This window comes from Drosophila melanogaster, chromosome 2R, assembly GCF_000001215.4.
Source record: "Drosophila melanogaster chromosome 2R".
In the NCBI taxonomy this organism is placed as follows: domain Eukaryota; kingdom Metazoa; phylum Arthropoda; class Insecta; order Diptera; family Drosophilidae; genus Drosophila; species Drosophila melanogaster.
This window is the reverse complement of record NT_033778.4, coordinates 17,641,288-17,665,446: the sequence shown is the minus strand read 5'-3', so window position 1 is coordinate 17,665,446 and position 24,159 is coordinate 17,641,288. Positions and strand designations below refer to the sequence as shown.

Here is a 24,159-nt window from a genome sequence, read left to right as displayed (position 1 = left end):
GTTGGGCGGTACATTTAAAATAAATCCATTAAATTACATAGCAAATATATCATCAAAATGAAATAGTGGCCATTTAAGTAACTATTCAAAATAATGTTAAAAAGATAATCAGTGATCAATGCTTACATAGATGTTGCATTGGTGACCTGCAACATTTGAAGTTGCCAGCAACATGTTGCTGCGCTTGCGTGCAAAAGTGCCGGCATTTCTTAGCCAAACAGAGTGGGGTTCCCATTCTGGCGCCCCAACCAATCTCCGGATCAATTGGTCCGGCCAACATGCAGCCAGGCAGCCAAGGAAAGGCCAAAGCAAAACCAAGCCAAACGTTTTCGCGCGCGCCAACAAGTCGCATGCGTTCTCTCCTCCGCGCCGACGGACAGTTCAAGTTCAAAAACTCAATTTTTCGGATGTACTCGGCGATTTGGCAGCGTTGATGCCAATATCCGGCGATAGAGTCTCAAGTGCTTTTGCGGCCCGCTAAAAAGAATTCAATAAATTCATTCATTTGAATTCTTGTGTGTTGTGTTGTGTCTTGGCGGTGTAAACAAAATTTGGCCCAAGTGTGCGGTGTGTGCGTGGCATGTGCTCTGCCCATCCACATCCTGTTTAAGTGGCATCCTAAATGAGATGCGACGCCCGGAATCGCTTGAAAACACGAGTAACACGGAAAACACTTTAACGCAAATGTAAGCATAATAAATAATAACTGCAGATTGATGGAGATGTGTGTATCTGCGGTCTCGGAAATGGCAAATTAAAAATTGATCGGTTAATCTCGCGTAATCGCCCTTTTCCTGGCTTTTCGACAGCTGACATTCGAGAGTGCATATGGCGGCTTTATTATCCGGAGAAATTGATGAGAGCTCCATAAATTCCCTGTCCGCCTATCGACATTTGAATCCGTAAAGGGTCCGTGAAATAGTACGGGTTTCTGCTCCTTGACTCCTCCGAAACTGCAGCTGCAATCGTAAATTGTGTGTGGGTGCAAAAGCTTATATGCATTTACATACATCCAAATCGGCAAAAACGGGCCCCTTTTTCCTGGGGTTCTGTTTCTGTTTCCGTTACGCTTTTGTGCTGTTTATTTTGCTTCCGTTTTCCGTTGGATTGTTACGGCTTGTGCGGCCCCATAAATCCTATATATGGGTTGGATATTTTCAAAACCGATGCTCGAAACAGACTATAGAAATTTCCATTTAAATGCGATTTCTGCCCTTGCTCGAGCATAGATTTCCTGTTGATTGAATACAAATGTTGAGTTACGCAATTTCAATGAATAATTCCTAATAACTACTCCCACGTTCCTGCCTCCATTTTAATTTAGTTTTTATTGATAAAACCGATGCACTTCTTTTTCATTCAATTCGTCATCATCCATTACACAGAAAAAATGGCTTTATATTTAGATAAATATTTTCCTGAAATAAAGTATTTCTTATTCGATAATATTATATTTTTAATAATTTGCCTTCTCTCAATTTGAAAATATTTTAATTCCTATGGATATTTTAATATAATGGAGCATATTGTAAAATTAATGTCCGCTTACTACAAAACTCTTTTGCGAATAAATTGAATAGTTTCTTTCCATGCACTATAAATTCTGCGTGTTTTTCATTTCAATTTAGGAGGAGCAGACATAAAGGTTACAGTCGTAATCAGAATCTTGAGCTCATGTTTTATTCGGGGATTTGGACAACACCCTTTTCATGCTGCACACTGAGTTTCCACAAGACGGAAACTCCCAAGCTAATGAAAAACCAGGGAAAAAACCCCAAAACAAGCTAAAGCCATGGACAGGAGCACTTGAGAATGCACAAAAATGACTGGGTGGGAAATAAAAATGCAGGCGAAATCCCAAAGTGCATCGCTTGTGGTAGCCATTTATTTGCTTTTGGCAGCTGGATACGTTAACGTGGCTTTAAGGTGCCATTAGCATGGCCTCACGATCGTGAAAACTTGTGAGGCAAAACAAATTTGCAGCTCTTGGAAAATATAGTCTTCCTTCGCACCTAATCGCTAAAATTGTCTATATTTTGGCGTACTATATATATATATATTTAAATGGGGCGTGCTCCTGGACACGATCCGTTCATCTAGTCAGTCCATTGAGTAAGTTTGTTTACAATTAACCGACGCGACAGCATTAAACAAAAACTATGTAAACATATTCATGAAACATATGGGTGTGATCTCGAAAATGTTATTCTGTTGAATGGATTGATTTAAGGTGCCTACGAATTAAACAATATCAGCACCTTGCCAAATTTTCGTTGGCAAATCTTACAAAAACGAAACACAACGAAAAAAAAATAAATAGCGAAAAGCCGCGTAAAAGCAAATACATTTTACATTCTCGATTTATTGACTGCTTATCTGCGAAAAGTTCAATTAAAGGCCAAGTTTATACATTATTTAGCAGCGCTCAAAAAGGAAGAAATATACAAATGAACAGGCGAAATCGCTTAGATAAGGTTTCTATTCAACTCCCCAGAAGTCCGCCCTATAAACATGTTTATAGCATGATATTTATGTATTTGGGTTACCTTTTGATTTATGCTGGCAACCATTTGATATGCATCTTTCGCGTTTTGGTTCGTCGCTATTGTTCTTCCCGGAAAACCAAGAAAACCCTGAAAACCGCACCCATTTCGAATTTCCAACCATTTATAGCCCTCAAACTCTGGGGTCGTCTGGCATCTGCTAGGGCAAACTAATTTCGCCCGGCTAATACATACGAATGACAGTCGTTTAATTTCTATGAGTCATAAATTTTTATAATGCGCATACGCCATGTGTGCGCGTCACAGTCGAAACGAACTGAAAGTAAGGCGGCAAACAATTGCAACTAATTAGTTCGAAATGAAGGCGAATCCACGGGCACACGCTGTTTGTAGTTAATCAAGGGCAGAAACAGCAGCGAAAGAAACTCTCGGCGAACTTAAATTGAAATGTTAGATACATACGTACGTAGTTTTCCTCCTTTTGTTTTAGTTGGAAAAGTTCGTTCGTTTGGGCAAACACAACACGTCGTCACTTCAAGTGTCTGGATCTGAGCGGTCCAAACTGTCATTTCTGCCCGGAATCTCAATCTCAATCCTTGTTGAAGTTTTTGTTTGCATTGGGGGCGTGGCCAGAGATCAACCCAATACATAAGCCAATCACCACAAAACATCCGAGTAATGATGCGGAACTTTTCAAGTGCCTTTGTCTCTCACTTCTGGCCTTTCCTTTCCTCTCACTTTCACTTTCACTTCCACTTTCATTTTCACTTTCACTCCTGCTTTTTTTCGATGCTTTTGTCCAAAGGACACTGGACATTGACAGTCTTGTTGTCGTCCAGATTCAAATCTCTACGAAGAAAAGTTATTAGCAATGGCGAATGGCGAGGATGTCTGTGCATCTGCAAATGGCAAATGATATAATAATTACCCAAGGGAAAAAAGAACTTTTCTTTTGCTAGATGGAAAATATAGATTATTACAATTGTACGGATATTTTATGCTGTGTTATTTATACTTTTATTGTAGCTATCTGTGATGCACCTGTGATCTTGTTTTCACAGGAATGGGAGTATTTATACACACTTCTGTTTAATATTATCCGCTTAAAAATAAGTATTCCAAAACACTTTAGTAATTAATACCTTTTCATAATAACTCCTATTTGATTGGTTGAGACCACTTTTGGATTCCGTGCTGTAGGGTTATGCCATTTTTGCATAAGCTTATAACGAAATGGATTGCAATGGGTGCATCCCCTTGCCAATCCAAAGAGTGGCTCTCCATTTAGCCAAGTTGAAAGTCGAAAGCCAGAACGGACCGATATGCAATTAGCATTATTAGGTTGTGCGTAACACGAAACCGCAATTCCCGCATTGCACAAAGGTTGCATTTAAAATGGCTCACCAACCGACTTTTTGCCCTTCCAGCTTATGGAATTCTAAAAAGTTATGCATATTTGCACTACTGCATCATCTCTTTAATTAAGTAACCGAAGGGGCAAACAGACGTTTTTTTAATATTTTACTTATACTTATATCGCCTGAAGTTTCTCACTGGGAGGAGCATTTCTGATAGCGCGCACGCTTGGAATTAATTAATTTCCCTTCGCATCCAATTTGAAAAGTGTGCGATGACTTAACTTGCAGCATTCTGGCCAAATTAATTTATTGCTTTGTATTCTTTGGAAGTTAGATTTTCAATTACATGGCTTTCAAAACTGGAGATTATGGTTTGAAACAAAAAGGCGGCTTTAAGCCTTTTAAATCGCAGTTTTGGGCTGAAAATGTTAATTCTTCAAGTGAAATTTACATAAAGTTGCAAATATATTTGAAATGATTGTATATTAAAAGGGATTTAACTGCCTTATGTCTTGGGAAAAATGTCAATTATTTAGTAATTGATTACATTGTTTGGCCCAAATCACTTTCCTAGAATTCAACAAGCTGAATGTAAATCGCAGGAAAATGATTAAAATTGCATCAGTAAAACTGAATTTACCGCATTTTTCACGAGTGAAGGCACGCCTCCATTCGCCATTTATTTTCCACATTTAATGAGCTCGCCGAGGGGAAGTTAGCACCTCATGTTAGCTGTCATGTAATTTAATATGAGGCGCCTACCTCGCTCCTGACACCGACGATAGCGATACGAGGACGAAGGACGAAGGACGACGGACGCAGGAGTCTGGTACCAGTATCCCCTGCTCCCATCTCCCAGTTTCCCAGCTACCAGCTAGCAGAGAAATGGGCAACACCCAACCAATTAACTGTGGGCCATTGTGCACAAAATGGCCCGTGACGGGGCGAAATGCCGAAAGTCGGACGGAAAAGCGGAAAACCGATGGCCAGGGGGAGCGGGAGACAAATTACAAAATGAAAATGATATATGTGCTGATGCCGGGGGGTGGGTAGAAACGATGGATTGAGGCATAAGTGCGGCGTGTCCGTCAGTCAGTCAGTCAAATTTATGCGTCGTGGGGTGTTGACACCGCCCCCCCCCCCCCCAAGACCCTCGTTCTAAAACCCCTCCCTGACCCAGCAGCTGTTGCTGAATAATGAAGCTGCTCTACGCCCATCAAAGAAATGTCAACAAACTACACAAAAAAAAAGCCTGGGAAAAAACACAAGAAAATTAAGGACTATGTGGGCGCGGGGGTTAATGTTCAATTGTATGCAAAGTGCTTGGCAGTTGGGCAAAAAATAGAATAAAATTTAAATTAACGAGAGGCAGAGATGTAAGCAAAAAAATAAATTGTCAGCGTGTGAAAGATTGAACGCAAATCGTTTAAAGGCGCCTGAAAGTAGGCTAAGAAAAAAGGACATAGTAGATATTGATTCTATTGATGAGGAAACCAAAAGCCTAATGCCCTGTTTCCAATTTTTTCTTTTAAGTTTGATCAACCATAAATAATACTTTCAATAATATAGCACATTAAATTATATGTTTCTGGTCAAATAATTGAAGTTATGTAGAGTATTTTGCGTTCTTCTATTCAATGCATTTGCAATTCCATTTTGTATTTTAAATTGTCACCCACAGCTACAAAAAGCTCTGTCCAGTCGACTTTATGTGTGCGACATCCATTACTCAAGTATATAAATCAAGTGTCGGACACTCCATTTATACGTGCAAAGGACTCTTTAGTCCTTCCAAAAAAAAAAAAAAACAAACAAATAAAATAAGAGAAAAGGAAAAAAACGGAACGAGACGAAAAATTGGCTCTTTTTAGCGGGCAATTAGTCCTTTTAAATTGCAAAGCCGGAAAGTTGACCAAAAAATCCAGTGGATTGTGATTCAGTCAACTGGGAAAACCAAATAATATGAAATGCCAAAACAAGTCTGACAAGCATAATAATTTAATTAAAAAGTCCAAAAAGATTGCGAATGAAAACATTATTCTACTCAAAAAAAATGTATATGTTCATAGTAGTAAAAAAATAAGTCATAAGTTTTAATCACTCATAGTTAGCTAAGACAACAACAATGAAAAATTAAAATTTAAATTTTTACATTTTTATTTAATTAAAAAATTTAACTTAACAAAGAACTGGTTCTGTATATAAAATTGTTATTAAATCATTCAAAATGGCACCTAACAAATTTTACTAGCCAAGTCTATCAAAAATTTAACTACTTTATAATATAAATTATATTGGATACTCAGTATAAGAATTCTTTAATTTATATAACCAAATTTTGATTTTTGATTTTTATCAGTTTGAATTGAGCTCAGTGTTTTATGTGCACACCAGTTGTCAGGCAATTGAAATTGTTTGTTGCCGACAAAGTTTTAGTCAGACATAGCAATGCACTCTGATTGCGCCAACGAAGAATCTAATTGCGTTGTCGGGAGCCCAACTGCTTATTAGGGTATAAATGAAAGGGTATACTTTGATGGTAATTTAAAGTTTTTTTTTTCATTTTTCTGCCGCATTGATTGGGGCACGAAGCACACCCACTTTTCAGGGCCCGCTTTTATTACATTCTTTTCAGCAAATATGCTAGCACTGTTCTCCTGGTTTTCCTATCGCGAATTTTCCTATGACAATCGATTTTGGTGTGTGGATGGGGGAAAATTGTATCTCGACCGCGGGCAATAGAAATTTCATAAAAATAACGGTTACGCGCGATTACATAAATAATTTATCTAGATAATGACAACGGAAATCCTGCCATCGTTTATGGCTTTATTTTAAACCCACTTCCTAACCACAGAAGGCAGTTAAGTGCGAATTGGTAAAACAATTTTCATAAAGGCGAGAAAAATAATATATTGAAATGGCGGCTGGGAAGAATTACAATGAGTTAGTCGAGTGGCTCGGCTATCAGATACCTATTAGTCAGCTAAGGGTGTTCAAAGAAGATGAAAATGGTCTAGATCTACTTGCCTCACGATTCTTTTTAAGAATGTTTATGCATACTTCTACCTTTTACATGTGTACCTTTCAACTAATATACCCCATTTGCTTTACGATTAAATGGTATAGCAACAAGGACTATATTCTGTAATGGCTTATGGGTCGTCTATATTTGATTTTTTATCACCACTTCTTAGTGGATGCTTAATGCTCGAACATGCGGGTATTTGGGTACACTTATATTTCCATAATCCAACTGAAATTATAGTGTGTGCAAAGCCATTAAACTCTGCATTAAGAAACAGCCACAGGCTTTAAGGCTGCAAATATCACAGGATTTTAAAAATAAAACCGATATCAAAATTCAACAAATTCACTGAGCTATTCATAAGCTTATTCCCAGAAATAAATGATTGAACATCGTATTTTCCTTTCATTACATTTGCATAAATAAATATCAGGCACACGGGTATTCAATTACATGCGGCAAAACAAATGGCGAATCGCAAATCTTTTGGTAAAGCCTGTCTCCCCGTTTTTTACGCATATTTCATATGGAAAGCAAAAACAATTCCTGCACAAAAATGGAAAAGAGCTCATCTTTCTTCTGTTTTTTTTTGTTTATTGTTGTTTTTTTTTTTTTTGTTGGAGTACGAGTGTCCAAAACACCCGTGTTATTTATTCACAACATTCATGCGGCGTTGCGAGTTTTCAGCGCGCCCTTTGTCCCCAAAACAATCCCGACTTAACTGCATTTATTATGGAGACGAACTAAGTCCTAAAAATCATGAGATAAGATTCAGCTCGATGCCCAAATGCTTGGCAACGTGGGCCGACTGTTTGCCATGTGATAACATGCTTCCAGTGGGCTGGTATAGCAGCACCTATGCTGGTGCCCCCCACTTACTCCGGATCTCGGGATGCGAGTGCGAGGCATTTAAGTGGCGTGTGTCCATAGTTGAACTACTGATAAATTGCATTGATTTATCAAACGCACTCGTGAGCATGTAGCCACAAATGTTACAAGCAGCGCGTGGAAGGTAGTAGCGACTAACTGCTACCCTGGAAATGGAGTTAAATTTTATGGAAGGAAGAGAACGATTTGACTCCAAAACCCTCAGCTTACGAGGTATTATTTATTTGAGCATGGAGCAAATAGTATAAAAGGACACCTAACTCATTCCAGGATATCACACCAAGGATATCAATACCAAGTCCAACCAAATGTTAAAAAAAACCACTTGCAAAATATCATTGCAAAAATTGATTTCAGTTCGTATTTATGATACGCTATTAATCTCACCCTATCTTCTTAGTTTCAACTTCACTGTGTCAAACCAAATGATCAGGGTAACAAATCGTGGGTCACCCGTTCGCTGGTAGTCCGTAAATAGTTGACATCCAGATGGTCACCAGATAAGCGGACTTCTGCCGGCCACTGTATGCCATAAATCACCGCACTTCGCTATGAAGTTGTGCTGTAAGCCAGTTATTGATATAGGCTAACAGGTTTATTTGCCAGTCTAATGGCACTGGGTTCCCGAATATATCCATTATCGTTAGAGCTGCGAGTATTTATGGCGGCGGCGTATTAAGTGTGTGATGCGTGCCACTTTAAAGGGCATAATTTATCACTTGGCCTAGTAGTCAGTGTCAAAATTCAATTAGCTAAGTGTTGTGCAAATAAACCTGACCGCAACCCAACACCACCCACTTGTGTTAACATTCAGTTAACAAATTAATTACGCTGGGCGACAAACAATGGGGACCAATGTTGACATTTCAACATCGGGCTCATCGGGCACCCGGTTTCAGTTTTGAAAATAATTCAGCGATTTTGCTCGAAATTTCTTAATTAGTATGCCTTTGTTCTCTAACATCATTTACATATTCGGGTATTTGGCGAATTTCGACATCTCAATTTTTGGACCAGCCACGGAGGGCTTCTTCTCCAGCAGGGTCAACAATGGAAAATTTAATTCAACTCAAGTTACTCGAAGTGCAAAGACTTCTCGAAAGTCTAACGAACTGGTAAATATGAAATGGCCATTGAAAACAAGACGAAAAGTTTTTGAAAATCAAAAGAAAAGCAGCAAGGTATTTCTCAAATTTAATTTCCCTTTCAATTGATAAATGATGAACGAGAAAGGGCTTACGACGAAAGTAATTAAATTCAATTAACATTTATTTGTGATCTTTCTTTGTTTGTAGATTTTTACCATAATCTATTAACTCAGCAAGTCACAAAGCTCGCATACCAAATAATTATTACTTAATTGTTTGACTAGCTTTAATTTTCCTTTCATTAGTTGCCTTTTTATTACCCCGTGTAATTAGCTTGCTCTCAATTGCATCGCAAACTCATTAAAAACCAATTGTTTTTATGAACTAGCAGCAAGAGCTGCCATCGATGGCATATTAAAAAAAATTCTGGAACTAAAAAACCAAAAACTTCCAGACTTGAACTAATTGTTGTAAACTCGGTAACTTACTCTTCTTGTTTACCTGAGTTGGCCAAGAAAACTTTAATGGAATAAGCAGATAGTTTTTTTTTAATTGATGGCCGCACAATTTGGCTTAATTAGTCTTAGCCAGAGTTCAATTTACTGCTACTTGTTGGCTATTACATTGAAACAACCACACTTTCAGATTTTAAAGCTAAATAAAATCCAGAGTCACAAAAAGTTAGCACACATTTTCCGTCCAAGAAGAAGCCAGCACTTTAGCAACTTTGTGGCATCAAAATAACGCCTCACTCGTTTTATGCAAATGGTATTTATGCATTCATACCGGATTTGATTTTTAAAGGCATCTGTTTTTACAGTTTCTGCATCAAATTTTCCATCGCATCCGCCTGATGGCTTTATGCAGCTGAAAGAAAAGTGCACAGTGGTGGAGTGTAGGTGGGTTCAAGATTCCGGCGGATGTTTACACTCACCTGGATGAGATGTGGCAGACCATTCATAATTTTTTATGTCAACGAAATGAGAGCCCGGGGCGAAAGGAAAGGAAAGCCGAATGCACAGATTTCAATTACGCAGAGTTTTTCCGCACTCAAGATTTTCCTGCCCTCCAAGTCCAAGTCGTTGAAGTTTTCTCGGGCGTCAGTTACATTTTATGAGTCACTGTAACTCGATGTGTGCTGGTTGTGTGTGTGTGTGTGGTTGTTGTGTATGGCTGTGTGTGTGGTTAATGGCTGGAAATGTAATGACAGGATATGCATTCCTTGAAGTGTCGAACGGGGGCAGAACATCCAAGGAGCAGCCCCATCAAGTTGATAAGAAATTCCACGCCGCAGCCATAAATCTGTTACATAAAGCCCCATTGCTACTCATGGCCCGATTTTCACTTGCTTGGCTTTAATGGAAACTTAGCACGTGTTTTGGGTTCAACTTTCGAAAAAGGGAATACGAAATTAGTCAGCTGTAGAGAGAAGCATTTAATTAACGAACGAGTGTAGAGCGCATTTCTGAAATCCTTTCCCACGAAAATTTGCAAATTTGCATCTGCGATGCAATTATACAGTTTAGTTGAAGAACAAATGCATTTCAATCGTAAATGGAATAAATCACACAACGCCAGAGCAGATTAGATGAAAAGTTCATGCTTTGTACATGTATCTCAAATTTAAATGTTATTTGTAATGAAGCTTTCGAAATTTGATATTCAATTGAATTTGCACAAAGGCGCATTTGAATTGTCGCAATGATTTTAAATTCCGCTTAAACCATTCAAGCAATAATATTATTCAGTTTATGTCGTTGCTGCTTCAAAAATCGCCATAACGACAACAATTGACATTTTATAGGTCCCAAGAAAATATAGTTCAATTTAGGTTTAATTTAGCCTTTCGATTTCCGTGTTCAACACACAGGTTTGCCTAAGAACAATAGAAATTTGTTTGCCATAGAACCAAAACCAATAAATTGATCCCACAGCAAATATATGAAAAGTAAACAAACACGAATGGATTCAACCATTTAATAGCATTGAAAATATGCACAGCATTTTTGGACTATTGGGCAGCAAGAATTTAATACCGAATAATTGCATTTTCTACAAACCCATTAAAGCAAAACAGAAAGCAAATTGAATCAATTTCATGTAACAAAGTGTATTGTTTTTCCCCTACTTTCAGCTGAATAGTATTGGATGCAAAAATGCAGCAGGCAACGAGCCATGAAAAAATCAAATTAATCATGTTGGCTTAAACAATTTCCGTTTTGGTTGGGCAAGGAAACGCATTAAACGAGGGCAAAATCGAGCGGACTCAGTACATTTCGCCCAGATGATAGCCAACTTGGTGAGCATGGAAACGGACTTGGCCATGAACATCGGCCTGGACACTTCCGGTGAAGCCCCCACAGCCCTACCCCCGATGCCGAATGTCACCGAGACGCTGTGGGATCTGGCCATGGTGGTCAGTCAGTCCACACAGTGGCCCCTCCTGGACACCGGCTCGTCCGAGAACTTCAGCGAACTGGTCACCACCGAGACACCCTACGTGCCCTACGGCCGTCGACCGGAAACCTACATCGTGCCCATCCTCTTTGCCCTGATCTTCGTGGTCGGTGTCCTGGGCAATGGCACTTTGATTGTGGTCTTCCTCAGTGTGCGACAGATGCGAAATGTTCCAAACACGTGAGTTCCCCGGGGTAAAGTTTTCATAACTTTGGAAAAGCTAGGTTTAGGGTGGGTAGATACAGCTAATGGTGGACGGAAAATAAAATTTGTGCATCAAATATTTTTATAAGCTGTTAAAGAATGAATATATATAAAATTGTTTAGCTTGCCAAAAAGTTTAAGATGAAACTACTACTACTTACATATAACCCTTATAGGATATGAACTAGTCGTTGCATCAGCTCCGATCGTTTTGTTGGAAAATGTCTTTTTGATTTACGGGCAATTTAAATTGAATTTAATTATATGCCACACGCCTGGCAGCGAAGAGTCTGCGCCAAATTATGCATGCAAAAGGCAAATGTCACGAGTTGGCCAAGAACAACAGTGACTGAAAATAGTCCTGCCCCAGACCATCGGTTAATTAAGTGGCAAGCAGGAAGAGGAACAGGAAGTGAAAGAGGCTGCCAGGCGGCGTTGATAATGGTAATGTCGTTGCCGCCTCCGCATGGAAATTGCTTAAAATTTCCCATTCACATATGCACCCACATATTCGTATATCTAGATCGATTGGCAGCTGTTGATGTTTTCACAGACGACGAACAGGAAAATGGCATAACTAATTACTAAGTCATGTCGGGGTAGATTTTGGTACATACATACATATATGTACATACATACTCGGATGTAGTACCCCAAAGCGTAGTGTGTCATAAAACAAGTTATTCTACCAGGCTTACGAACGAGATAAATATGATTTTCAGGGAGACACAATAACGCAAACCTTATGTGACTTACATAAACGAGATGTTGCCTACTTTCCGGGAAGCCAAAGTAAGTCCTTAAGGGCGAACGAAAATGAATTGTATGAGCACTTTGAGACCAAAGGAAGCCAGTTGGCATATTCAGGCATTCATTGTGACTGCCTTGTTTCCTTCCTTCCATTCACAAATGCTTTTTTGGGAATTTAAAAGCAAACTCTATTGAATTGCTTCAGGTTAAATTGTTTCAAAGCGAGTTTGGTCACAATTTATATTGATGCACTTAAGAATGTATAAATGAATGAATGAAATCCTGAGCTAATTAAATTATAATATTAAATGGCTTTGCTTAAGCGCTTTGAAATTCATACGCCTAAGGTGGTTTAATAATTTTCACGATAATTTTCGCAACTCTTAAAATTAATAACTCCAACCACAACGGTTTCGCATGGCAACTCCTTGGCATTGTGTAGTAGTTTATTAGCGACACGAGTTCATCATTAAAGGCTACGACCTTGTGGAAAAAGGGTGGGCAAATGCCGGCCAATTAAAACATTCCACTTTGTTGGCCCAAGCGGTCAATGCGGCCTGAAAAGCTGCGCCACTTGCGCTTAAAGCCAGATTGTTTTACCACATGGCTGCTACCACTTTCGTTCGCTAAAGGATGTTGAAACATGGCTAGATGGACTGCGGATAAATGTGTGAGTTTGCTGGCAACACGATTTTGCATTAAGCTCAACTCACATAAAACTCACAGACGAAAGCAAATGTCAACTGATCAAATTACGCTGAAATTGCATTTCGCTGCCCTGGTGGTAAATTGGTGAGAGCCAAGTTTGGTACTTTAAAAGCCAAGTGCCTGGCCAGGATATCAAAGGACCCTTATCGGCTTTGCTGGGGGGCCACAAAAACGTAATTTGGTGTTGCATTTCCGTAGCGGCGGCCAGAGAACGTGGCAAACAAAGTGCCACATGCAGCTTATTTATGGTAAGCGGCGTGGTTGGATAAAGTCGGAATTACTGCATGAGATCACGGACCGAATTGGATGTGCCACTACTGAGCACCATTCGTTCGCTGGCCTCAAGTGTGCGGTGGCAGATGCCAAAAACCCAGTTAAAATAAATAGTGAAATTCGCCTTCTTTTGTCTTCTTGGGCGACGAAGAATTTACATTCCACTTAATATGGCTTATGCTAGATAAATCAATTTTAATGGTCATTGTATTACCCCATAGTCAGCAGCTATGTACAGCATCCTAAAAAGTTTGGCACACATAAATCAACGGGATGCCACATTTTTATCACACTAAAATGTGACAAGGACACGTGCGGCGCCAAAAGATGAGCTAACTCCGCTGCAAAGTCAGCCTGTTTATCTCAAAAAGTTAAACATAAATTCAAAAGAAGTCGATACTACGGCGATTAACGGACGATGAACAGATTGTGGACGGAAAATGAACGGCAAATGAACAGTAGATGAACTCTATATAAACAGACGATGAACACAAAATGAACGGTTGATGAACACAAATGGTTTTGACATGGGTAATCTTAAAGATTTGGGCTTAACTCTCAATTTGTATTCTTATGTAGTATATTTTAATTTAAAATTTACTTGCAAATGATTTATTTTAGCTACATTTTATCACTGGCCCTGGCCGATCTGCTGGTTATTATAACCACAGTGCCGCTCGCATCCACAGTTTACACAGTTGAATATTGGCCATATGGCAGCTTCCTGTGCAGCCTGTCGGAGTTCATGAAGGATGTGTCCATCGGAGTGTCAGTGTTTACGCTGACTGCATTATCCGGCGATCGGTACTTTGCCATCGTGGATCCTTTGAGGAAGTTCCACGCTCATGGTGAGTTCAAATTCGGGGTTTATGGCAGCTTAAGTGGCCTTAAACTCCTTTCTTATTTGTATTGCTTTTATATTTTGCAGGTGGTGGTCGTCGGGCCACCAGAATGACCTTGGCCACCGCGGTTTCCATTTGGCTGCTGGCCATACTCTGCGGACTTCCAGCGCTAATTGGAAGTAACCTGAAGGTAGCTCACCCCTTTATTGCCAAAATACGTTTTTATGTTCCGTTCCGTTCCTGCAGCATCTCGGCATAAACGAAAAGTCCATAGTCATTTGCTATCCGTATCCGGAGGAGTGGGGCATCAACTACGCCAAGTCCATGGTCCTGTTGCACTTCCTGGTCTACTACGCCATTCCTTTGGTCGTCATAGCAGTTTTCTACGTGCTCATCGCCCTCCATTTGATGTATTCGGCCAGTGTTCCTGGTGAAATTCAGGGAGCTGTGCGTCAGGTTAGTAAAAATTCAATTTATGTTTGACATTTACCGAATTCATAAGTACCACCAATTGAAATCAATCATTTAGTCCATTTTTGGGCCAATGGCAAACTGCATTCGTAAAAAATGTGTGCAAAAACTTTTTCCATTCAGTTGGGTAGCATAAAATATTCATACTAACTGGACTGCCGTTCGGAAATTCAAAGGAATAAATTGACGAACTTTTTGTTGGCTTAAAAGCACGTGATGTTATCAATTACTTTCGTATTCATTCGTTCTGTCTCAATGAAATTTACTACATGATAATATCTATTTCAAAAGTTTAATTTATTAGGTATTTCTGTTTTCAGTTGGTTACAGGTTTTTTCGCCTTTTTTGTTGCCTTTTTGCAATTGACTTTTTGCTTCGGTTATTTTGTTTTACAGCATTCACGAATCATGACAAAAAATCAAAAAGAAGGATAATGGCATTGTGTACGTAGTGAAATGTTTAAACACCAGAAAATGCTGACAAAAAGTATTTTATGCGAACTTTTAATTTCTTTCAGGTCGTTCCAACTTTTCTTTTCCTTTGTTTGTAGATAAACTTTGCTTAAGCCTCCTTTCATCAATTGTCAATGACTTTTCGCTTTAAAAAAGAAAAAGTTCTTCATTTTATTAAAACAACTCAAAATGTATGGTCCTGTAACTTTAAATTGTAAAACAGTTGTGTTTAATATTCATATTCGTCACTCGTTGATTATAAGGGTATATTATATTTTCAAAACTGAATGTAACAAGTCAAGAAATGCATTTCTAATTTTGTAGAATATAAAACCTTTTTAATTTTTAATTTTTTACAATCACCGCTAGGTGGAGCTACTGTTGACTCCTTAGCACTTCCGGTATCAGATAGTTGAGGCAATACAATAAAACCATTTCTGTTGCTATTTTGTGCACTAAGCCAGTTAGTTTGCTCACTGGTTTCGATGAATTTTTTTAAGAGGATTATGTTAGATGTGTAGAAACCGCGGGCATTGCTATCCTTTTCCCATTACCGATTAACCCATGTTGATGTTTGTGTTGCATTTTTTTTTTTTCAGGTTCGTGCCCGTCGCAAAGTGGCTGTTACTGTGCTGGCCTTCGTTGTCATCTTTGGAATTTGCTTTCTGCCCTACCACGTCTTCTTCCTCTGGTTCTACTTCTGGTGAGTGCTCTGCGTCCTCTGATTTTGATCCACCTCCCTGGAGGGATGCTAAACTGGGCATGTGGTGTATGTATGCTCGTGAATGAATGGATGGAAAGTCAATTTGTCAAGCGGATAAAAAGGGAACCTGCCGGCAGCAAAGGATATGTCGCACATATCGCCGTGCCTGCTCACAAAGGGTCCTTCGTATGAGTAATGTTGTTGCCATTTGTCCGACACTTGTTCGCCTGGGATGTCGGACAATCAATTTCTCCCCGATATCTCCATTATGGGTGCTTTGCTCACTCTGAATCCCATTGTTTGTTTGTGTTCATTTCAATGGGTACTCGGAAAGTAAGAGGGCATATGAAATGCTACAAACCCAGCTGATATTATTTGTCAATTATATGCATAAATACAATTAAACTGTTTTCATTTCTATAAAATGCTACTACACCTATTCAATTTTTATATGTATCATTCAGATACTTTTACTGGGTATCTGATAGGCTAACTAATATCCGTTTTCTGACCTTGCAGGCCCACCGCCCAGGATGATTACAATGCCTTCTGGCATGTGCTGCGCATCGTCGCCTACTGCATGTCCTTTGCCAACAGCTGTGCGAATCCTGTGGCCCTATACTTCGTGAGCGGCGCCTTTCGCAAGCATTTCAATAGGTATTTGTTCGTTTACATCAATCCACCAGCCGCATAACAGCGCTACAGCATGACCAATCGGTACTCGCTAGTCGTTAGTCGACTGTCGCTAGCAAATCAATAAACAAACTGTAGCCCCGTAACTGTAAGCGTAAGCCAACTCAACTTGTATCACTCTTTTCTATACAAAACTCTTAACTTTTTAATAACAAATCTATAAACATTTGAGCAAACATGCGTGACTTGAAAGTTCACTACGATTTCATCCACAACTTTAAGCACAACGCATTTTGTAGTTTGTTGTTCATATTTTTGGAGCTTTAAAGTTGTTTTCATTTAATTTATTAAAAACTTTTTGCAGTTATTGTCGAATTTTATAGTCAGTATTTTGTTATTTTAAATAATTTTAAGTCAATTTGAGAGCTCTACTGATGACTAGATAAACCAAGGTGGAATAATTGATGGATGAAAAAATAAAAACAGAAAGGCAATTCAGTGCAATTTATTAAAAACATTATTTTTATGAAAACCATATGGACGTTATGAGTTTTTGCCCGCCATATGTTGCAACCACCCATTTCATTTCACCAATTTTCTAACAATTTTCTCAACTTGCATTAAAGTATATATATTTGTTCATTCAATGACCAATTGCCACACTTCCCCTTCGATATGAGTTTATGCTCTCAAATTGCAATCTGCAATTTTTTGATGCTTTCGCATGCACTGGGAACATTTTTGAAATAAGCTAGAAATTTACTTAAATATTTATTTAGCTGAAGAAATACTTTGAAAAAGCTGACAATTGGATATCAGTTTAATAGAGGGCTTCAAATATTTAGTATTGACATTCATTAACGCATTTTAATTTTATTAAATTGAGTATTCAGATTCAGATTTATTTAAAGTATCTCTTAGTTACAGTTTCGTAGTTATTCTTATAAGAATCAGAATGTTTTGTGACACGAAATTGATTTTAACCAGACTTCGTACCAATTTTGCTCGGTGTAAACACATAAGACCTCCACAAAGCGTTCCATGTGAAGGAATTTTATGAAATATTTTTGCTTGACCCGCGAATCCGGAACCATTGTTCCGAAAACTGCACTCTTCTCCGCCAGATATCTGTTTTGCCGCGGAGCAAGTGGACGGCGCAAGAAGCGCGGCCAGCACGATACCTTCTGCATGCACCGGGACACCTCGCTGACCAGCACGGCCTCCAAGCGTTTCCAGTCCCGTCACTCCTGCTACCAGAGCACCATCCGCAGGTGAGTGCTGCTCCTTTCCTGTTTTCAACTTGCCGGAACCCATCATTTATGACCATCACAATGGACAGCTGTCGCCTGCAGGAAACAACGATAACCACCCTGCCAAATGGTGGGAATCAGAATGGAGCCAACATTTCAGCCGTGGAATTGGCATTGCCCGTGCTCCAAGCACCAGGTCACAATGAAGCACACGCACCGCCGTCCTACGGATTTTTGCCGCTTAACGAGATTGTCCAGCAGACCAGGTCGAGTCCGGCCAAGTTCCAGGAATCGCTGTTGAACTGAATCCCGAAGAGAAATCGTGATTAATTGGATTTAAACGGAGTTTACAGGAATTACAGGCCACCGCTAGCCAATGCATCCTTAGCACTCTATCGAAATCAAAAGTGAATGTATCTAAAAGCTAAAGATTTTACAGCTACAATTTGGTATGATTTCAAAATTAGGCACAAAAACAGTTTCCAATTTATTCTTTAATTTTGATGACTATACAAAGAAATTGCTTAGGTAATATGAAAAATGTATTTTGTTTGCAGCTTAGTACTTCTGATGCATATTATTAATAAAATTCGTTGCTTACATTGGTAATATATTACACTTAAAATTGGGACACTACACTAAACATGAATTCGAATGTAAAAACCAAAAAGTTGCCATCAAAAAACCCTTAAAATGGCTTTGTTTAAACTTTAGCAAAGTAACAAAGTTGTTACCTAATGTAAATAAACAAATACCTAAGAATTTTGATGTATTTTTCTGTGTCACAGCTATGGAAATTAATCCATTAAGTAAACTAAAGTATTGCAGCCGTGGCGCGGCTTTAAGCTAAACATATTTTAACTATAAATATTATATTAGACAGTTAAGATGGCTAAAACTTATTGTGTGCTCTTAAATAGACCAAGAGAAACTTTGTAAATAGATTTTTATGTGCCAGCATATAGAGTTGAAAATAAATGTAAATTGTGCGTTTAAAAACTTTGTCTTCATCTGTCTGCTGGTCGCGAAAATCACCACCAAATGTTCTAAATATTCATCGAAATTTATGGAAAATTAAATTACAGAGGTAACTTTAAGGAGCAACTTTAAAGGAAAACTTTGCCCACCGCAACAACCAGAAGATAGGCCGGTCGCGACCTGAGAAAAGGAAAAGCCAACGGGATTGGGATTGGGTTTGGGATCGGGAAAACTCCCTGCGGTTTTAAGGCTCTGCGTGGGACATTTTTGTGGAGATTAATTGGTTTGGCTGCAGGCACAAAAAGGTGAAATCGGAGTCACAACTTAATCTTATTCACTTCAAACAAATCGCTTACAACTTTTTTTTTGATGGTCGTGTGCTTTTGAAAAGTCGTTTGATTTGCCTACTGTATTCACTGCGGAAACCCTTTGAAAATTTCAGGGTCCTATATTGAACCAAAATTGAGATATGAATCCTGCTCTTTGTGACATGTTGCTTTAGGATTTTTTTTTTAATGTGGAACCTCTTGATTTATTTCAAGCTTTTTGAGCAGGGTTTCATAGGAAAAACTGGCAATTTAAGGCTGAACTAATGATGACTAATGACAGCGAATAAGAATATCTTTATAACCCTTTTAGTTTTCCACTTAATGAAAAATAAAATAACTTTCAACTTTAATTGCTTTTGATAATCGTTTGAAATTTTGAAATCATAAACTTATAGTTGAAACTTGTCTTGTCTGAAGATGACTTCTGTTAAGGTTCGTTAAACGAACTTGGTTGCTCGGCCCGCAAAGGCGACATTAACTTTTCATCTCGTTTCCAGAATCAATTTCCGGCCATTTCGAAGATGATTTTGTGGGCGTAAGTGTCATTGAAATGTGCCATCACGTCAATCAGCTTAAATCGGACGCACATTTGGGCCATTATTTACTGGAATGCTTTCGCTTTTTGCCTATGGGATTTGCCAACAGTTTCGACAGATACAGAAATTAAATTAACTCATGAAAATGTTGAGCGCGTCGGCGAAGTGCGTTGATCTGCTGGCAGCTACGTGCCATGGATTTTTCCTTTACGCATCCTGCGACTCCTTTTGCATATCCTGGCGATAGACTTGCTTATCTTAGGCCTGGCAACCCGCGATTTCTCAGCTGTATTCCCTTTTACTTTTTTTTTCTTTTTTTTTTTTTTTGCCCAGGACTCCTCTATTTATTTCGCTATTTTTTCGCTACTCATTTTTAATAAACCGGCTTCGGGTGCTCATTGCGGCATTTCAGCGACCACGTCAAGTTGTCATCCAGCCAAGTCGAGTGCTTATCCCGGCTTTATTAACTGTCCAAAGTGTTTGTCGCCCCTCCTTTGGCGGCGAGTCCTTTTTCTGGGCATCTCGACTGCGTCATGACTTTCTGGGTATTCCATCTGCTTTTCAGGTTTCGGATATCAAGCTATTTTTACACATTTTTTGATGATTATTTTTGTTATTTTTAAATTTAGTCTGGAGGAAATTCAATTCTGGACTTATGGTTGGACTGTAATTACGAGCGAAGATGGATTTTGGATCTTTAATAGTATCTGAGATTGAGACTGAGACGTGGCCTTTCGGACATGCCTAGTAATCCTGATCAAGAATCTATTTGCTTTATTGTAAATAGCTCAAACTAAGTTAAGATACTAACTTATAAATGAATTTCCATTCAATCGATCAATTAGGATACATGCAAATGCACTAGCTTAAACATTTATTGCATTTTGTGTAATTAACTTCTGCTGCAGTGATTTCTGCGGCTTCTGAAATTTAATTGCAAATGAAATGTATGTGAGTAGTTATTAAGGTATTATAATTTGCATCATTTAATTATACAAAGTAGGTAAATACCAAGCCTTAAAAGCGTTGGTTATTAAAGATAAGTTGTGTTTATTTAAGCCAGTTATTATTTATTTATTGGCGCTCTTTATATTTCAGTTTGTTTACGGAATGCGTGTCAGGCATAATATTTACTTTTATTCCAATTTCTCACAGTTCAGTGACTTAATTTATATTGTTTTTGGGGCCAGACTTTATTTAGCCAATTAAATAGCCATACCGAAATGTGTGTTTAATTCAACAGCTCGCGACTAAATGGCCATTAATATTAATTTAAGTTCGACTAGCGCCAAGTTTCTTGACACTTCAAAACCACACAAATAACAAATTCCTCTTCGTAATGAGGAACTCCAGAACTGCCCTTCCCCTTCACACACGAATAAAAACAAACCCAAAGACAAACATGGCAATGGCAATAACAATAATAATGCTAGGGACCTTAATAAGATATATGGGTGGTTGGGTTTTTGGGTGTCTTGGTAAGAGGAAGGAAAAGGTAAAATGGAGAAACATTGGCGTGGTAAATAAATAAAACGATTTCAGGCGCTCAGGTCGCATATGTAAACACGAAGTCCTCGTCGAGGTGCAAAGCAGAGCGTCTTAACGGCATACGTTGTGTGAAAAGTGTGGTTTTTCCGAGGAAAGGCGAGTCTGGGAAAACGTAGGCTGTGGGGATCGGTGTGACGAAGAAGGGTCCTTGCTAATCGTAAATTGCTTGGCACAGTACTAATCTACACATGCACACATAAACATATTAGGGGCATAAAAATCGGCACTCAATAGGCATGAGGGCACTTTGGGGCCACTCGAACACACATACAGTTTTTCCCTCGAATTTTCCACCTCCCTGCACGTACGTACGTACGTACATACATACATATAATATGCTTATGCGTGGGCGTTCTGTCGCCAAAAGGCTCGAATTTATTTAGCATAGCTGACGGCATAGTCTAGAAATTATAGCATTCAAGTTGAAAGCTCCTCGCATCTGTCCATGCATTTTAAATGCCCTAATGGGATACAAATAATAAGCCGGAAAGGACCAACGATTAAGTAAATATGTTAATAATAGCATCTAAGAATGTTGTTAGTAGCTTAATTTGGAAAAATAATAATATACATATCGTGTTAAACTGCCAAACGAGTGGGTAAATAAATATTTTGTCTTGGCTTATATACTAATAAGCTCATAATTTTGTTAGTTTATAACTAAGAAAAGTTGTGCTGTTTCTTTAAAGCAATGAAAATTCAATTCATATCAGGGTCGCATCATCAATCACGCATTTAAAAGCTGCCATCAATAACGAAATTTCTGAATTTAATGTATACAATGATTTATGTTAGTGTAAGTAGTATGAATGAAACCGCATTTATGGAGACGTCTAGGTAATGCATAAATTTAACGATATAATAGATGCTTGAATATTTGAGTAAAACTTATACGGCACGCAGATTATTACCCAGCAGGCCGAAAGTTTTGCCAACTGGCAGAGCAGAAATCACCACCTGCTGATTTATATTAACTTGGAATTATACAAGCGGGCCAGGACCTCCCGTATCCTGCGGCACTGTTCTCCGGTTCGTTTATTATCGGTCACTGGACCCGCAAGCTGCTCCTCCAACGCACTTAACCTCGGATATGGGAGTCTATTTTAAGCATTTACAACTTTATGGCAAACGGTCAAGAGGCAGGCCATCCCCTTGCCCATTCGCATCCACCCACCCCCTGGAGACCGACTTTAAGCTCCTTTCGGGAGCAATCACAGTTGGCGGTTGGCAAAGGCCACAGGAGCCACCCATCCACACGCTCGGTTGGCCACCACCAAGTGTAATCCTAGAGCTCACCCACTTTTCGAGGCAGTGATTTTTGCCAGCTAATTGCCGACGATGCAAAAGCTGGCGAACTTCTAAAATCCGACACCCAGCTGGCTGTTGGGACGTCATTAGTGGGCCAGGCGGTAGGGCGGTAGATGGAGGAGGAGTAGGAGGAGCACCTGGCATTTGGGTGACATCAAGCATACGCCTCGTGTGGCAGGGCTGGAATTTAATTAACTGGCGCGCTTGCAAAAGCCGCCATTTGATACCTAGACAATTAGACAGGTATCGATTCGGGTTTCTCCTGCCAGCCGAAATATTCAGATGATATGCCCTCAAAGTCGCTGGCAAATGTATTATGGTCCAAAATCGATGGGAATGCCATTGCCATTGAATACGCACTTGAAAGTTGACACTGAAATCGTTGGTAGGAAGAATAAACCAAGTTAAAAGGGCGAAAAGCAAACGAAACCGCCCACGCGTGTGTAAATTTGGACAAATGTAAGACCCGCTTCAGGCCAAGTGGCATGTGGTGGGCCAATCAACCCGGCCAAAGTCACGAGTCACGAGTCCTTTCCCACAGGCTGAGCAAATAATAAAAAGGACATTCGCCCGAATTGTCACATTCGTGCGCTTAACTGAATGGCAGAGCCGCAAGGATTTAACTGCCCGCTGTTTATGCATTTGTCAATGACCGAACAAATAGACAAAGAAGGCCACAGGAATTCCTATAAAGATGCCCAGCAGAGTCGTCGAGAATCCTTTCTTTGTTCGGCTCGCACTGAACACATCAAAGTTCAAATGTTTTGCATATGCTGGTGGCTTTTTAATTTTCCTAAGCGTTTCTCGGTAAACGAAATTATGTCTTATTTATTATTCCCTAAGTGAGCTTTAACAAATTCCCCCAAAACGTACGCTTCAAATGTAATTTATTCAATTTTCTGCGTAAGTAAACTGACTTTAATAAAGGTCAAATTCTGATATATTTATTGAATAAATATTCGTGTATTTACAGCTGAGAGCATCGCAAAAGTGTCCAAAACTGGCACTTGTCTAATTAATTTTCATTTCAATTTTAGTTTTTGTATCGAGTCAAATGGCTGATATCAAACTTGCCCAAAATCCGACTGGCGTCCAAATGGCGAACTTTGAGTCCTGATAAAATAAATCTCTTTTTTCGTTTCGTTGATTTTATGCGTTTGTTTTTGCTTTTTTGTGGGTTGCGGGGAACGAGGGCGAAGTGAGGATGAACCCTTTTCAATCAAATTAGCCAAAGTCAGTGGACCAATTCCATCATAGTGAGCAGATGATGAAAATTCTCGATGGAATTATAAAGTGGGTTCAGCATAAGCATCAGTTCAGTACGATGGAAGTATTTGACAAACATATACATAGATACAAAACCATTCTAGGTTTTGGAAAGTACAAAACATTTTCATTGACACTAAAGCATAATGCCCTTTTTAATAGCCTACGACGACATGACCCATAAATCGAAAGGCAACTACAGGACATACAACTGACCATGTCCTTTTTGCGTACTTCTTTTGTAAGGACTTCAAATGTTGAAGCAGGAGTGAGACAGCAACAATTGTCCTCATCTCCCACTTTACTCTGAAATTGGCAACTGTTCCGACATTGTTGCCAAAATGTGAAAGACAAACAGTAGAAATTTCGCTGACAACTTTGGCTAAATCATGGCTTGCTCATTTATCAGCGGGCAACAGAGGGTTAAGAGTTTGAGGTCCAGCCATTATGGGTTTCGCCTCAGTCAGCTGCATTTGCTGAAAACTCTCGAGTTCTGCTGGTATACGCGAAAAACTTGACAGAAACTTGCGAACCAGCATTCAACTGCCGCAATTGAAGAAAGTTGAGGGAGCGCAACTTTGGTTT

General features: G+C 39.2%; 1 protein-coding gene across 1 annotated transcript, besides 1 other annotated feature; it reads left to right on the top strand.

Annotated features, from left to right (window-relative positions):
- The first annotated feature begins 378 nt into the window (after positions 1–378).
- On the top strand, positions 379–18,599 carry CCHa1-R (CCHamide-1 receptor). The gene is made up of 9 exons (NM_137397.3): positions 379–686; positions 11,001–11,503; positions 13,880–14,106; positions 14,187–14,290; positions 14,347–14,556; positions 15,623–15,726; positions 16,246–16,383; positions 17,484–17,630; positions 17,699–18,599. The coding sequence occupies exons 2-9, from the start codon at positions 11,151–11,153 to the stop codon at positions 17,913–17,915; spliced, it is 1,500 nt and encodes a 499-aa protein (NP_611241.2). The 5' UTR covers positions 379–686; positions 11,001–11,150; the 3' UTR covers positions 17,916–18,599.
- Positions 6,811–6,851: a mobile genetic element.
- Positions 18,600–24,159: the final 5,560 nt, after the last annotated feature.